This window comes from Hermetia illucens, chromosome 6, assembly GCF_905115235.1.
Source record: "Hermetia illucens chromosome 6, iHerIll2.2.curated.20191125, whole genome shotgun sequence".
In the NCBI taxonomy this organism is placed as follows: Eukaryota; Metazoa; Arthropoda; class Insecta; order Diptera; family Stratiomyidae; genus Hermetia; species Hermetia illucens.
In genome coordinates this window covers 48,367,418-48,384,450 of record NC_051854.1, presented here as the reverse complement: position 1 = coordinate 48,384,450, position 17,033 = coordinate 48,367,418, and the positions used below count along the sequence as shown (strand labels likewise).

Below are 17,033 nucleotides of genomic sequence, written 5' to 3'. Positions count from 1 at the left end.
AATTTGCATTGCCGAAGTTGCGTAGAGGAGAAAGTAACGATATTCCAGGTCTTGCTAGAGTCAGGCACAGATACTAGTTAAACAATTCTTTGGGGGCCTAAAAGATATATTTGGTTGTGAATTAGGGGAATTGCTATCGTTCATTCCTAAACGATACGGGTTGGCTCTGAAGATTTTCTTGTCTTGTTCTTCCCATAGTAGGTATGAAATTCCTGGGGGTTTAACGTGAGTATCTGCCGTGAGGGCATAATCCCACGGTCCTCTTCGGACACGGATTGATTTTGGCACCACAATCAGAGCCCAACTCCACGCTTGAGCTCTGAGGAGCTCTGCTCGCGACGTAGGCATAACCACAACCACCATGAAACCCCCACTAGGGGGCCAACCGCAAATAACCGGGCCGGGAGCACATCCTCCAGGAATTCTCCTGGAGCATATGCTCTCAGAGGGCCATCCCGGTTCCCATGGTACCAGTTAACCTCTGGTGAGGCTTCGTGGCAGAGCCACTTCAGATGAGTCCCTTGCAGACTCGGGTCTGATCGCCCTCCTCGAGTACGTGGGGACGGAACTCTCCCCTCCCCCCCCTCTGACTGAATCTTCCGAAAATAGAAAGCATATGACTAGTTGTGATTTCTACGGATAATTCTCTCTGGGACTGGGATTAATTGGTCAAGGGGTGAAAAAGTGCGTGGGACATCCTTATTAGCCGATATAATAATGATTTGTCTCCCTAGTTTAGTGTCGAATTTTTTTTATAGATTACAGATTGTACCTTCAAGAACCAAATTATCAAGAGTTTTATATAAATTCTGGTCACTGAATTTGATTTCCTTAGCGGAAGAATATAAAAAAATCTTATATAAATTTGATACAATAGTCATAATGTATTTGCACGTAGTCTTGATCCTCCGAACAGTAGATACATGTATCTATGCATGTACATATACTAAATTTCACATTTAAATTCACTTGTTGCCTAGGTCCTATGAATTAATTCTAGCGAGTAAGGGGGTGGTGACGCCCTTGACATTATCATCGGAGCTGTTCACATTGTTACAACATTTAGCGGATTTGAGGTTCTTTAAGTTATTGGTCTTAACGATATTATTGAAACTCGTGCTATTACTATTCGTATTGATGACGTTGCTACTGTTGCTACTGTTGTTGCTGAGGCTGCTCTGCCTAACTAGATTCTGATGTTGGGGCGGCTGCTGCGGTATCTGCTGGGGGAGTGACTGCTGATGGTGGATGCCACGATGATTAGGATGATGATGCTGGTTTTGAGTGCAATTGCTACCACTACTACATAGACTTAGGCTACTAGAATTATTGTTTGGTATCATTATATTTGGTGGATTACCATTCCCTGTTATCGCTACATCGTCCTGATCGATGTCGGGCTTATGATAAATGACACTGTATCTACTATTATCACCTTCAGTGCTGCTGTCAGCGCGTAATTGCTCCTCAGTCTTGTGATTTTCCTGATGGAAATCATTTTGTCTCTGCTGGTCTACAACGATATTCTTGCTACTAGTGCTACTACAATTAACGTTAAGACTACTATCTGAATTAGGACGCGACATGGGGTCGCCTAGTTTAAAATTACTCCTAGAATGCGTGCTAGAGTGACTGTTTGATTGAGGCTCGTGCTCGCCCTCAAGCCAGTAGGTGAGCATTTCACCTTTGCCCTTCATTTTAACGAAGCCTCGCTTCTTGATAATGAATGTTTTAAAAGTATCAAGTATCTCCTTAGTATTTTGACTGATATGAATTTTGAGGGGTTCTCCGTTTGACTCCATCCGGGAGGCAGTGTTTACGGTATCGCCAAAGAGACAGTATCGGGGCATCTTCAGTCCAACAACCCCTGCAACACAGGGTCCTGAATGCAGACCTATTCTGAGTCTCAGCTGATGATTGGGGCGATGCCTTATGGTAAATTTGCTGACTGCATCAAGGAGAGCCAGGGCTAACCTGGCAATCTCCCTTGCGTGAAGATTCCCATTGCGGACGGGTAGGCCTGACACAACCATATAAGCGTCTCCAATAGTTTCTACTTTGTATACGTCGTAGTTTTCCACGATAGAGTCGAAGCATGTGTAGAGATCATTGAGGAAGCTCACCACCTGCATTGGGGTGCTTTCTGCCGATAACGCTGTAAAACCAACGATATCGCTGAAATAAATGGTTACTTGATCATAGGTCTCGGCTATCACAGGCATGCCAGAGATCAATTGAGCTGCCACCGATTGGGGTAGCAGTTGATAGAGAAGTTTCTCGCATTTTTTCTTCTCTTCCAAATAGTCGCGGGTTCGTTCTTCTACGAGTCCTTCTAGATTATTTGCATACATTTCCATCCGTTGCAGGAGATTGTCAACAATGTTGCCGGTTTCGTTGTCCCTAGATTGGATTGGAATGAAGAAGAGGAAGGAGATTTATTTTAGGATGTTTGGATATTATTGATGAGAACAACTACTTGTTAATTTTGCGAATAGTCGTCTTCAAGTAGCCGAAATCAGGCCGATCGCTCGGATCCTCGGCCCAACATTTTACCATCATATTGTGTATATCACTGAATTCGATTTCATCTGTTCGCGGCCGGAATGGTTGAGGCATACCCTTAGATGGGTAGTTTTTAACGGCTTCGATAATTTCTGAAATTAAATAGAAATATTAATCAATAGGGCTTCAGTTGAATTGGATTAGGTTATGGTGAATCATAAAGAAGAAGGCTCAAAACTATGATGTAAAGTTGCCCATTTTAAAGGGATGTTCGTATTGACACACCACTCTTCTGTCCTTGCATTTATTCGGTTTCATAGTTCTCCTACTCCTGATAAATTATAGTGAAAATACTCAGTTGTGCTCATCAACGTCGTCCTATCTTAACGTTGAAGCTCTGCGCTATGGCATGTGGGCGCTTGATATTCATCTGAAATGAGGATATCCGCGATCGATATGGGGTTGCAACAAACGTGGAAAAAATGCGGAAGAGGTGTCTTCGACGGTATGGTTACGTAATTGGAGTTAACGAGAATTCACTTGCCAGGATTGGTCTGAACATCGAAGTCGATGGTAAGCGACCAAAAGACCGGTCGAAGCAAGGGTGGTTTGATACGGTGGATGGGGATTTAAAAGCCTCGCGATTGCATCCAGATCAAGCATTTAATAGAATCAAATTGTGAAACCGATCACGACGAGCCAACCCTGTATTTGAGCAGGATGAAGGCTGAAGAAGAAGAAGATGTACTCTGTGAAACCCTTCATATGCAATATTACTAATAAAGGTAAAACACTGGTCTTACTGCAAGAGGTACGATCCTCTTCAAGTCCACCCAACTACTGGCCTATGCTGACGATATCGACATCATGGGAAGAACCACCCGAGACGTACAAACTGCCTTCATCCAGATCGAGCAGGCGGCGCGAGATCTTGGGCTGCACATCAATGAAGGCAAGACAAAATATATGGTGGCAACGTTAGCACCGAAGACGAATCAACCAACAACATCAAACCGCACTGGTCAAACACAAACACCAAGAAGAATAAGGATAGGAGAATACAACTTTGAGACCGTTGACAATTTCTCCTATCTAGGGTCGAAAATCACAACCGATAACAACTACGATGATGAAATCCGCGCACGGTTGTTGTCAGCCAACAGAGCCTATTTCAGCTTACAAAGACTGTTCTGGGTTCGACTGACTGGGTTCTTAGCAAGAAAAATTGCGAACTCTTGGCCGCGTTCGAGAGAAGAATCCTCCGAAGAATTTTTGGCCCCCTACATGAGGATGGACGATTCCGTAGCCTACACAATGACGAAATCTATGAGCGATACCATGGCCGTCCGATTGTGGATAAAATCCGGCTCAATAGGTTACGGTGGGCGCGTCACTTAATCCGTATGGATGAGGATGATCCCACCCGGAAAGTCTATAAGGGCAATATCTATGGTAGAAAAAGAAGACGAGGCAGACCCTGCCTAAGATGGAGCGATGGCGTGGGCCAGGACGCCAGACAGCTTTTAGGGATATCGAATTGGTGGACCTCGGCGCAAAACCGGGATGTCTGGAGTTCCTTATTAAGGCAGGCCTAGACCGGATACCGGTTGTTAGGGGAATGTCGCTGACGTGTGCTCGTAGTCCAGACGCCTGTAGCACGTGGTGGAGACTATCCACATTCGTACCCTGCATACTACCCATCTAATTTAGATTTTCTCGCTGCTAAGGAGTTTCCTCGCATATTGCTCGGGGACTTACACCACGGCGAGTTTTTAGCCTCGAGCATTTACAGAGGTGATACCGATGCGGGCATTGGTTATCTCTGGACATTCACGCTTCATCGGTTCCTCCACTTCTACCTTTTCTGTGAGGCAGTCATGATCCCGGCTTTCTAGGGAGCACATAGACTATAAGCTAGAAACAATGGCCTTTTCCCCCAATAACCCCTTCGCCGCTTCGCAGGACGTACTCTTGATAATCGATAATTGACTCCGCCACCCCTAGTTTTCTGTAAGGAAGACACATCTGCTTCGTTGTTTTCGGGTTTCATCCTGTAGCGGATTTCACTAAAGACTTCTGTACATGTCTTGCTTTCGGTCGGCTTAATGGGTAGAGCCGATGGTCTAGTCCTTCTTCGTTTCCTCGCCTTTTCTGCTGCTGGTTTTTGATTTGCAACCCGCCTGTCTTTGGCGTAGGCAACTGTTTCCTTTTATCCTTCTTTGCTTTCTTTTTTGGGGGCGCTGGAAACTAGGCACGTCGTCCTCTTTCCGAGCTTTTTTCAGTTCTCTTTGTAGTGGGCTATCTGCGGTCCGTTTGGCGGGTGGCGAGTCCTAGAAGACTTCTCGGCAATTGATCACCAGTACATCTCATTCGAAGTGGTTGACGCTACTTGCTTCCCTCCCCCTGCCTGTGGAATGTCTCGAGGGTGAACATTGGAAAGTTCGTCGAAGCTCTTGGAGTAGGCAGACCCGCGCTGGAGGGCGCTCCGGGGATGGTAGCGTCGCAGCTGACCGTTATGTATACTTGACTGCAGCTGACCGTCGTAAATTCAGTAATAAACTCCATGCCACGGAGGGGATTCAGCCGCGACGAGCCTTCTATGTACTGGTGGACGGCAGAAATTGAAGTTTACAAACTGGTGTTCCACCAACGGCCAAACTTGTTGCTTGGAGTGCTGATCAGCAAGGAAAAAGGAGACCCGGAGCTCCCGTCTACATACCAAACGCTGTGTATGCTTGACATAGCCGGGAAAGTGCTCGAGAAGTTCATCAGGAGTAGACTCGCTGAAGCGATCCGCGCTACCGGAAACAGGAAGATCCACAGTGGATGCTGTTATGGAGGTCGTGGATGGGGTCCATCGTGCCGAGACGCACAGCCGCCGATCTCGACGGATAGTTCTCCTCATAATGCTTAATGTCAAAAATGGCATCAATTCTGTAAGATGGACAGATATGCTAGTCACATTGGAAAACTCATTCCACGTGCTAAGCTATCTCTGCGGATATTAAGGGATTATCTGAAAAACCGCTCCTTGCTCTATGAGGCGCTAGAGGGCCAGAGAAGGATGAAAATCTCGTCGGAAGTAGCACAGGGATCCATCCAAGGGCCCGACCTCTCGAACGCTTCCTACGATAGTCTGCTGAGACTCGATATGCCCGAAGAGTCGCGTCTGGTCGGTTATGCAGACGACGTTGCGACACTTGTTGCCGGACGTACTGTTGAACAGGTGCAAAGCAGACTTGGCATATTGATGCGATGGGTAAGCGGATGGACTGCTCATAGTTTTAGCCTTGTGCTGGAAAAAATCGAAGTAATCATCTTGACTAGAAAGAGAATCCCGACCCTGTGTCCCATATCGATCGGTGAGTTGACTATAGAGTCAAAACTAGCGGCTTTGAACCTTGGTTTAATGCTCGACTCGAAGATGAGTTTGTTCGAGCAAATCAAAGTACCAGTGGACAGGGATGCAGCTGGAGTCTCGACTTTGAGTCGGCTAATGGACAATGTTGGGGGCCATATATCTACTAGGAGACGTCTACTTATGGGAGCAACGCAGTCGGTTCTGCTTTATGGCGCGCAGGTATGGGCTGATGTCCTTGACAAAGAGATGCCTCGCAAACGTCTTGCTTAAGTGCAGAAACGGGGAGCTTTGCGAGTAGCGTCTGCTTATAGCACTGTCCCCGAACCGGCGGTAATGGTGATCGCGGGAGTCGCCCTCCTTGCCAAGGAGCGTAAAGCTATCTACCGCTGCAAGGGCGAAACCTTAAGAGAGGTGGTTGCCCGTGAAGTACGTCAACGCACCTTTACCGGGTGGCAACTTTCTTGGCAAAATGAGACAAGAGGCAGATGGAGTGCGCGGCGCATCGACAATTCAGACCCATGGCTGAACCGAACGCACGGTGAGATTGATTATTGCTTTACCCAACTTCTAAGCAGGCATGGAGTTTTCAGTCTTACCTGCAAAGATTGGGAAGGCGCGATCTCCTGATTGTGTGTCCTGAAATGGAGTGGCGGACTACTTTAAACACACCTTGTTCTCTTTTGAAAGGTGGGACGGCTTTCATCAGAAGCTTTATGTAGACAAAAGAGAGCTCTCTCTAGACAACATTGTCAGAGAGATGCTGAGGAGCGATGGCAGCTGAAGTCGTGTTGCGCATTATGTTAGGGCTCTTCTTATTGCGAAGAAGATTGAACTGGACAGGCGGAGGAAGCGCATGGCAAGGGGTTCCCTGAAGTAACAACGCTCTTCCTCCCTTCCCCTCCTGTTGGTGAAATGGATTCCCTGACTTGAAGGCCCTCAAAGTTCCCAGTTCGAAGCTAGTTCTCTGTTGACAGGGAGATTCAGTATTGATCCAAGTATCCGAAAAATATCATTTAATCCACAAGACACCTTAGAATCTAGATACCCACTAATCACTTTGAACGGGACTTAATGCCAATTTGACAGCGTATTTTGTTTGGCATCTATTTCGACTCGTTATATTTCATAAATTTTGAATGGGATTCGAATAAGTGCGATAAAATATTGACATGTTCGCAAAACCCTTTCAAACTACTTTCAGGAAGTTTTTGTTGACAGAGAATTCGATTGAAGCTTGGACGTTGTAAAAGATGTGTCACTGTAAAATTTTCCTAAATGTGCCTCCTGAAATGTTTATTAACGACAATCATTTTTGTTGACCGAGAAATAAGAAAGAAAGTAGTGCCATTCAACAGCTATAACCCCAGATATAGTAGACCAGGAACAAACGAGGAGAGGTAAGCAACGACCACAACAGTACCAAGGATTCGCACGAGAAAGGAAGGAAAGCAACAGCAACATTGTGAAGTTGGAATAGTTGGGTGTATGTTGTAGAAAGATAGTTGGTGGACTACGGAACATGTCTGATCAGCAACCATCACGTCGCAACCACCACCCTAGGCATAAGGCCACGCTACCTATTCGAAGTGAGCTTCGAAGACGAAAATTGCGTAGGAATAGCAATAGCAGCAATAATGTGAAAGACTTGGCAATGTCTCACAACTATAATCATTCTGGCGAACCTGATAAATTTAACGCGAGCTCATCAAGATCTCACGGAGTGGCTGTTCAATCTTCGGCCGCTTCATCAGTAGTCCCCAAATATATGGAAACTCTTTATGTCCACCGACGGTCTTCGCTAGAAAATCGGTCTTCTACAGCGATAGCGACGCCATTCACCTCAAACTCAGACATTAACGCATTTTGCTTCCGAGTTAACCGGTCTCCAAACAATAGCCCGTATACCACGATAAGTAAAACACCTAAACCTAAAAAATGTGCTGAGTTCGACTCCTGGGACATCAGGAGAGGCAGGCAAGAGGTCATTCGGTTGCAGCCCAAGTGTGGCCTCGTAATTCAGAGCATTTATCTTCTGGAAGCTCTTCCTCCGGTTCGTCCTTCTTTGACGACCCTGTCAGCGGAAAGTGCAAGATCCTTCAGGGAGGGAAGTATAGGACAGCGTGTAAAAAGGTTACCGCCCAAGAGTCAGAAACCGTCAGATGCGGATGTCATTTTCGGGGATTCGATCCTTTTCAAGGACCATGAATATCCCCGATGGACTCTATCTAACATCCAGTGGTTGTTGGATTTGGAAGCTCCCAATGAAGAGCCTAATGAAGCTTTTCATTACAGTGAATATGAAGATATCTGTTGTCTGCCGTTCGCTACCAATCTTCTGTTTTTCAAGACATCGTATTGACCTGGCGATAGGACGACAGCCGAAAGGCTTCCATAAGCAATTTTAACTACATCAAAATTTCAGCAAGTCAACAGCAGACTTTACAGAAATCAAATAAGAGATCAACAATCCTTTTCCATAGAAAAATCGCTTTTTACTTCCTTATTAAGGTTTTCGTTTTTGATACTTGAAATATCTGGTGAATCTGCACACCAAATGGATAGTTGAACTGTTTTTGTTAAGAATCCAAATTGATTTTGTGTTTACAATTTATATAAAATATGGAATATTTATTAAACGTAAGGACGAGTTTGAGTTGTCAGGACACTCACCTTGAGGAGATTTCTCATTAGACCCCAAGTAAAAGGGTCCTTGTCGGGTTATGATTTCGTTCACGATGATTCCAAATGAGTATACGTCGCCCTTCTGGGTACCCTCTATTGGTGGATTATCTATTCGGAGTAATTCGGGAGCAGTCCAAAGTAAGCCTGTAAATGAAGATCATCGGTATATAACAGCCAAGTACCCCAAAGATCACTATCCTTACGTTTCCAATAAGCGAAACTGTTGCAATTTTCCACATCGTCCTCTACATTTGGCTTTCGCAGCTGATGTAGTCCGAAGTCAGTTATCTTCAGGACGAACCTCGAATCGACGACGCAATTTGATGATTTTAAATTTCCGTGCGATTTCAGATCGGATTGGTGCAAAAAGTGCATTCCTCGGACAATATCATGCATCAAGGACAGCTTGAACATCCAGTCCAGGTTAATTTGTTCGTTTTCGAGAATATCTTGCAGCGATCCCTTCGGGCAGTATTCAGTGAGGATGCAGCATTTAGGAGGATCTAAGCAAGCTCCGTAGAATTTAACTAAGTGATCATGTTGTATGTCCTTCATCCGTTTCAGTTCCAGCATGAGGGTCCTGTTTAAATTGATATTGCTCTCTTCGATTTTCTTGATTGCAACTTTACAGCCCTTGTAGAAAGCCACGGGAATGAATAATTGGCGATCACCAGGAAGTGAGCCGATATCCTCTGAACATAATGTCACTTGGCTTCCCCGTTTTGCAAGTGAATGCACGCTTCCTCGATACTTTCCCATGGGATCACAAGGAATGACGTCGTTCCAGTTTATTTTCCAAGTCATGGAATTTATTTCGGCTTCGGACTTATAGTGACGATAGCCGAGGAATGATATGATAGCCATGATGATGACTGTAAAACCTAATACTAAGGACAGGATGGCATAGCCTGGAAGAGCTGTAAATAAGATTAGTTAAAACGCACGCAAGTCCTGGAAAACATTTTTGGACTTACAGTTATCAGGGCATAGTGAGCCATCAAAGCCGCAGACTGGTTTGTCTGGAGGAGCTTCCGTCCGGTCTCCTGCCCAATGTATTGACTTCCCCTTTGCATATTCTAGCTTCTTGAAGAAGTAATCAGCAACGATTTCAAAACGTCCTGTTACTGGATTCATATCGAGTAAAGAGTATGCGGATATCCTGTCGCCGTTGCTATCAATCGTTACGTTTCCGGTAATACCGCGGAAACGTCGATTTAGCATCCGTTGGAATATGTCTGTTCCGTTGAAGGGCTTGGTGAGAACTGAAGGGTCGTTGGTTATACTATCGTTGAGAGCGTAAGCATAAAGTAAGACAGCATCGTGGAAAGCGGTAACGAAGGTTGATACCGGCTCTCCCTCTTCGAATGTGTAGTTGTACTTCGAAGCAGCCATAGATTTAACCTGAATGATTTAGGCGTTTAGTTCAAAATGGTTGGGTTCAATCAACTATTCTATCGACGGCTGGTACTTACCTCTTCGGAAAATTCTAGATATTCCTTATCGACCGGTTGCTTTCCGGTAATAGTTAGCAGAGCTGTGTAGGCTTTTTTCGCTCGTTTATTGTTTGTCTCCGTGTCATGTTCGTCGTACCAAGGTTGGGTTTCGGTCTGTGATATTCTGAAATATTTAGGAATATTTTATTTGAGTTGAAAAAGAGCACCAGAGGTTCTGAAGAAATAGGACTTACTTTGAAAACAGTTCGATATTTATAAATACGTATTCACCGCTGTCAATCATTTTGAGCTCTTCAGCTACCAGCATTATCTGTCGTATAGATTTTGGGCTTGCGCACATAATTATTACTGGAAAGAGTAAGATCAAATTTGGTTAAGATAAATTTGTCTACAGGGAGGATCTAATATTTAGGGTGAAAGGGATGATAGTAAATAAGGATACTTCCAAAAGATCAAAAGATCTCTTCAAAAGATCAATTTTTAACTTTCAAAAATATGTAGAACGTTTGGTTTTTGGCAATATGTTTCTGTTTTCTCAGAAACTTACACTATTTCTTGTCTGCTTTGCGACACGTATTCCTGGGACGGAAGTAATCAAAGACTCTGAATTCCTTTATTACATCTAGCATCTTAGGAATAGAATATATATATTGGGTGTACGACTTAATTCGGTACGCTTCCAAAAGATGGTGCAATAGACGGGGACAACTGACTTTTGATGTATCGTGAAGTGTCAATATCTATCAACGGAATATTGCTTAGAAACCTTTGAGTTTTGCGCGCCATTCCAAACCGACCGAGACGGACCTCCCCATACTCCGAGTTGAAAGAATCTCTCGAAATAATCCGGAGAACCCTTAAGTGCTTATCCAGATAAGAACAGTGAAAATAACTTACCACGGTACAACCATACCCTTCCAAATCAAACTAGACTATTGTATAAGAAAAGTTGAATACTACTTTCCAAAAGTAAAACAATGCACAAATTGTGCTAGATTAGGGTACACAAAAAAATGGTGCAAATCCCCCCCCCCCCCTCCCCCCCCCAAATTTTTCCTTCAATGTGGTTTCTCCCCAGCCTGTAACGCAACGGTGTGTATCCTCTGCAGCAGCATTGATCACACGGCACTTCGCGGCGACTGCCCTAAAAAGGCAACCGCAAAAGACATCATTAAAATTATGAGATTCACTAACACTTCCAGGAAACAAGCCAGCAAAAAAGTTCTACTATCAAACAACAGGTTTGAACTTCTTAGTTTGCTACCGAAGTATGACATCAACTTCCCTGTCATCGATCCCAAAGTTAAAAAACCAAAATTCGACAACCCAACCATCCTTGTTAACGAAGTTTAACGAAAAATTTAACAAATTCTCAAGTCACCAAAACTAGTGTGGCAGCCCCTCAACCAAATACCGCACAGAAGCCCAAACCTACCTCGCCCACATCGTTAAATGCGGCAAGCAAGGATAAAAAATCGGTCCCAAAGCCGGCCCATCCTTCGCTCACACGGCAAATCCACATCCAAAATCCGCCCCGTGTTTCAGAAATCAGCGACACTTATGAAAGCGTTCTTAAAAAGCTCTTCAGCATCCTAAACACCACAGCTTATGACGGCGTCTCTCCCGACGGCAAACAATCTATAAACGACTTAAAGTCTATCTGAAACCAATATCTCCAAAGATATACTGAACATCCGTCCACAGACCTCCATCCGCTAAGAGCTCAATGTACAAAGTCTCAGTAGGAATTTCGAAAACCTCGAAATTAGCCTACAACATATAACAACATATATATATAACAACATATAAAATAGACATATCCCTTTTCCAAGAAACCTTCACCCTTGACACTGCTTCGTTATCAACTTCCAACTATCACATCATCCTCAGAAAACGAGACGACGGATATGGTGGCCTGGCCACCTTGATTATCAAAAAATACCGTTTCGCTCTCCCTCAATAAATCCGTTGAATCCCTGGCAGTCGAAATATTTCTCGACAATCTCTCCATTACCCTAGTTAACATCTACAGTTCGCCACGAACAAAAAAATGTCCACCTCTGGCAAGACTTACATCGCATTCTTAACCTTTTCAACCGTCATTCTCAAGTAATCGTCGCTGGCAATGCCCATAGCACAGCCTAGGGCGACCCAAAGTGCGATGTCAAAAGGAAAACTATTCTCAACACCACCCAAAAGCGCGTACAAGGGTGTAAAATACTGTAAACTTATTCACTTTATCATCGCCTACTATGTATTATTTTCTCTAAAAATACTGTAAACTTATCATTGCCTACTATGTAATATTTTTCCTAAAATACTGTAAATTGATATGTACCGGCCTACTAAGTATAGGTAAAAATTGTATAAAAAAGGAAATATAAATTAAAAATACGTAGTTCGTTGGAACTATCAAACTCAAGCTTAACGTGTTTCATTCTGTGGAGTCCAAGCAATTCGCTGCTCCCATAATTTACACTGCTTGATTAGGTCATTGTGGAGTTCAGGCAATTGCTGCTCCCATAACTGGTTAGTCTGGAGTTTTGGCATTTAGCTGCTCCGACTAACCATAATCTAATCTAGGAAGAAAGAAGAATAAGGTATTGCCGAGTGGACTGGCAACAATCACATAAGGTGGCACATCACAGGGATTGCCAAGTGGACTGGCAACAACCACATAAGGTGACACATCACATGGCGACCGTGACAGTCTAAAGACTTCATACATAAGTAACAGTCTAAAGACTTCTGCTTACTAGCGTTTCTACTTATTATCGTGAAAATTTGGAAATCAAGGTCGTGTAAATGAACGACATTGGGGAAAAGTTCGACCAGCTTTACCAGAAAATCTGGCAATTGCTCAAAAAACCAGAGCAAAACAATGGAGGCATAACACTATATAAAATTGGAGAGCAACCACCACGCTGGAAGCCGTCAGAATCAACATCGACAACTACGGTTGATGATAAACTTGCGGGACCTCGACGCCTTACGATAGAAGAATATAAGAAACGTACGAAACGACTATCCAATAACGAATCTGTCAGCGCTAAAGGAAGACGAAGAAGAGAACTCCAGCGGCAGTTCATAAAATATAAACGATTAGAGGAAATCGCAGCTACACCAGAAGAGACCAACAAGTATAAATATTTAATAACCAAAGTTAAAAAAGAAATAAATTATTTAAAAAAAATGCAAAAAAAAAAATAATAAAGTTAATCAGTAAAATAATATAAAAAAAAAAATGTTTGTTCCAAATTAGAATTATGATAGTTTAATAAATGTAATAGTAATAAATAATAAATGATTTTTTTGTTTGTTCTAAATAATGTTAGTATTTATATCACATGATTGAAAGCACGACAATATAACAATATAAAAGTAGATGTCTGAAAATGTTATTCTTTGCTTTTTCTAAATGGACAAATTAGAATCTCTAAAAGAGAAACTTCAAATTACACTAATAAATCTACGGAAAAGTGTAAATCGTCCTTAGAGTGAAAAAACTATACGCGAAAAACGCGAATTAATTGAACAAACACTAATAGACGCAAAATCGACTGAACAAAATATACGAACAGACGTTAAAACAGCAACTCTAATTAAGGGAGTTTGCAAGGAAATACAGCAACTATCTGCTGAAATACTTTCAATATTAGACAAACAACAATTAGGGAACATGGCTTTCGACATTAAAACAGCCACAGCTTTAGTCAAATACTTTGACGGAAACCCAGAGGAAACAGAATCCTTCATTGAGTCAGTTTCACTATTGAACGAACTCACACCAGTAGAACACAAAGGTATTCTACTTAAATTTGTGAAAACCCGGATAACCGGCAAAGCCAAATACACGGTATCCGAGGAATTAAACACAATAACTAAACTAATCGATAAACTGAGAGTAAAATTCTCTATAAAAATATCGTCTGATGCCGTTCTGGCACAACTTAAAAGTTGTAAACAGGGAAATACCAAATTAACTGATTTTACAAATAAAATAGAGGACTTGTCAAGGCAATTGACAAGAGCCTTTATATCAGAAAAAGTCGCAGAGGGCGAAACTGCAGAGAAATTAGCCGAAAAATTTGCAATGCAAACAATAGCGGAAAATGTTTCGAACAGCGAAACCTCATTAATTTTGCGTGCCGGTAATCTTACAAATCTATCCGACACAATTGCAAAGGCAATTGCAGTCGATAAACCAATTCCCAAAAATGTCTATCATTACAAAACAAACAGAAGAGGTAACAATCACAATAATAACTTCAATAACCAAAACCGACGTAATAATCAAAGTTTTAATAATACCGCAAATAGAAATTCATATGAAAATTTTAACAGAAACAATACTCCAAATAGAAACCAAAATTATAACCGCAACCAAAATAACAGGTTCAGAAATAATAACAACAATTACCGAAGACCCTTCTGGAACAACAGTAACAACCGACAAAATATAAACCATTTGAGTTCGGGGGAATCCCAACCCCCTCAGTCGGTGCTAGAAACCAACCAAAATCGGTTGGGGGGAAATCAATAAGAAAGGTCACATTCCATACTATAAATCCATCGCTCACAAGCTTTGTACGAGCTTTCGTTGACATGTGCAACACAACATGTACCTTTATAATAGACACAGGAGCTGACATTTCTATATTTAAACGGGGAAAAATTGACAATAATCAAATATACTATCCAAATAACACATGCACAATACAGGGCATTACTGGGGTACAAAAAGAATCAATTGGTGCAACAAAAACCCATATAAAATTCGATAGTACTCTTTCAATTGAGCACACATTCCAAATAGTTGCTAATGACTTTCCACTAGACGCAGATGCAATTCTAGGTTTAGACTTCCTTACTAAACATAGGGCAATAATCGACTATGACACCTGGATATTGACAATTAATATCAATAATATTCTTCATGAAATTCCAATTCTAGATGGTCCTACACGGAACACAATCTTAATCCCGCCCAGATGCGAAGTAATACGCAAACTAAACAATCAATTCTTAAACGACATAGTTATACCCGGACAAGAAATACAACCCGGAATATTCTTAGCAGGATCAATTATTTCTCCTCAAAACCCACTAGTTAAAATCCTAAACACCACTTCAAGTACAGTAAAAAAAAAAGACCTTAAAACACTATGCCGAGAATTCGCGGATATTTTTAATATGGAAAATGAGCCATTAACCACCAACAACTTTTATAGCCAACATATACAAAAATCAAGTATTCTCAGAGATATGTAAATTGCTAAAAATTGAACAAATATTTGCAACACCAGCTCATCCTGAAACCATAGGAGCTCTAGAACGTAACCATAAGTGTCTAAACGAATACCTACGAAGTTTCGTTAACGAAAACAAAGACGATTGGGATGATTGGGTACAATACTACTCTTTCTGTTACAACACGTCACCCAATTCCATACATGGTTACACACCATTCGAGTTAGTGTTTGGAAAAAAAGTAAATATACCCTCAGAACTCTCTAAAACAAAACCAGAACCAATATATAATTACGATTTGTACAATAATGAACTAAAATACAGATTACAAAATTCCATTAGCAAAGCCAAACAACTTCTAGAAAAAGCAAAGAAAAAGACAAAGAACCAAAATGACCCAAAATGTAACCCATTATCATTGAAAATAGGAGATCAAGTTTTGTTATCCGTCGAAAACAGACGAAAACTAGACCCATTGTATGAAGGTCCTTATAGCATAATATCAATTGACAATGTAAATTGCCTGATAAAAGACCAGGACAATAAAATATCTAAAATTCACAAAAATAGGTTAAGACGAATAAATAAATAAATAAAATAAACAAAATTGCTTTGAAATTGCCTATACTGTTATAAATATAAATATACCACCTAATTAATCAATACCAATACAATACTATTACAATAAGTAGACTTTAAAAATATTACTCATTATTGTTAAAAAAAGAAAAAAAAAATTTCTAACTATACATAATATAAACAATAAAGAAAAAACGAATTGTCTACCGTTCCTAAAGACAATTCATTTTTTTCAAAAGGGGTAAGGTGTAAAATACTGTAAACTTATTCACTTTATCATCGCCTACTATGTATTATTTTCTCTAAAAATACTGTAAACTTATCATTGCCTACTATGTAATATTTTTCCTAAAATACTGTAAATTGATATGTACCGGCCTACTAAGTATAGGTAAAAATTGTATAAAAAAGGAAATATAAATTAAAAATACGTAGTTCGTTGGAACTATCAAACTCAAGCTTAACGTGTTTCATTCTGTGGAGTCCAAGCAATTCGCTGCTCCCATAATTTACACTGCTTGATTAGGTCATTGTGGAGTTCAGGCAATTGCTGCTCCCATAACTGGTTAGTCTGGAGTTTTGGCATTTAGCTGCTCCGACTAACCATAATCTAATCTAGAAAGAAAGAAGAATAAGGTATTGCCGAGTGGACTGGCAACAATCACATAAGGTGGCACATCACAGGGATTGCCAAGTGGACTGGCAACAACCACATAAGGTGACACATCACAAGGGACACATACACGGGAATGTATTTCACATCTACCAACAATCCTTCCCTCATCCAGAATTGGACTACACTTGTTTTCCACCCAACAAAATCCTCCCACTTCCCCATCTCCTTCGAAGTTGGCCACAACACAACAAACACCAAAATTACAATCAATCTCAACATCTTCAACCTACAACCCTCTAAAATCGATGTCGGTTCCTCCCCCGATGAATTGGAATCCGCATTCAGTTCGGCCCTTAAAAAAGCCTCATTCAAAGAAACTCCCAACAACTTCAAACCAAAATATTGGTGGAATAATTCGCTAGTAGCCCTTTATAAAAAAAAACAATACCGACAACTACGATCCTACCAATTAAAACTTCCTTGCCCTTCAATCCGTCTGCCTCGTATCGAAAACTCAAGTGCACCTCGACAAAAACATCATGAGAGCTAACTACTGAGAGGCTTAATAAAGCCCCTATCAAAGATTTAT

At 41.6% G+C, this 17,033-nt stretch overlaps 1 protein-coding gene across 4 annotated transcripts in view; it reads right to left on the bottom strand.

The window, feature by feature from the left end:
- Positions 1 to 847: 847 nt before the first annotated feature.
- LOC119658930 (atrial natriuretic peptide receptor 1) overlaps positions 848 to 17,033 on the bottom strand; it is a 608,286-nt gene continuing 592,100 nt past the window's right edge. For 2 of the 4 annotated variants that reach the window (XM_038066760.1, XM_038066762.1), the window contains 7 exons: positions 10,233 to 10,347; positions 10,018 to 10,162; positions 9,520 to 9,946; positions 8,749 to 9,462; positions 8,534 to 8,689; positions 2,477 to 2,654; positions 848 to 2,400 (listed from right to left, as the gene is read on the bottom strand). In XM_038066760.1, the coding sequence (XP_037922688.1) occupies positions 984 to 2,400; positions 2,477 to 2,654; positions 8,534 to 8,689; positions 8,749 to 9,462; positions 9,520 to 9,946; positions 10,018 to 10,162; positions 10,233 to 10,347 (3,152 nt within the window). In that variant the 3' untranslated portion in view covers positions 848 to 983. The remainder of the gene's footprint in view (positions 2,401 to 2,476; positions 2,655 to 8,533; positions 8,690 to 8,748; positions 9,463 to 9,519; positions 9,947 to 10,017; positions 10,163 to 10,232; positions 10,348 to 17,033) is intronic. The other 2 variants (XM_038066758.1, XM_038066759.1) reach the window with 1 other exon arrangement.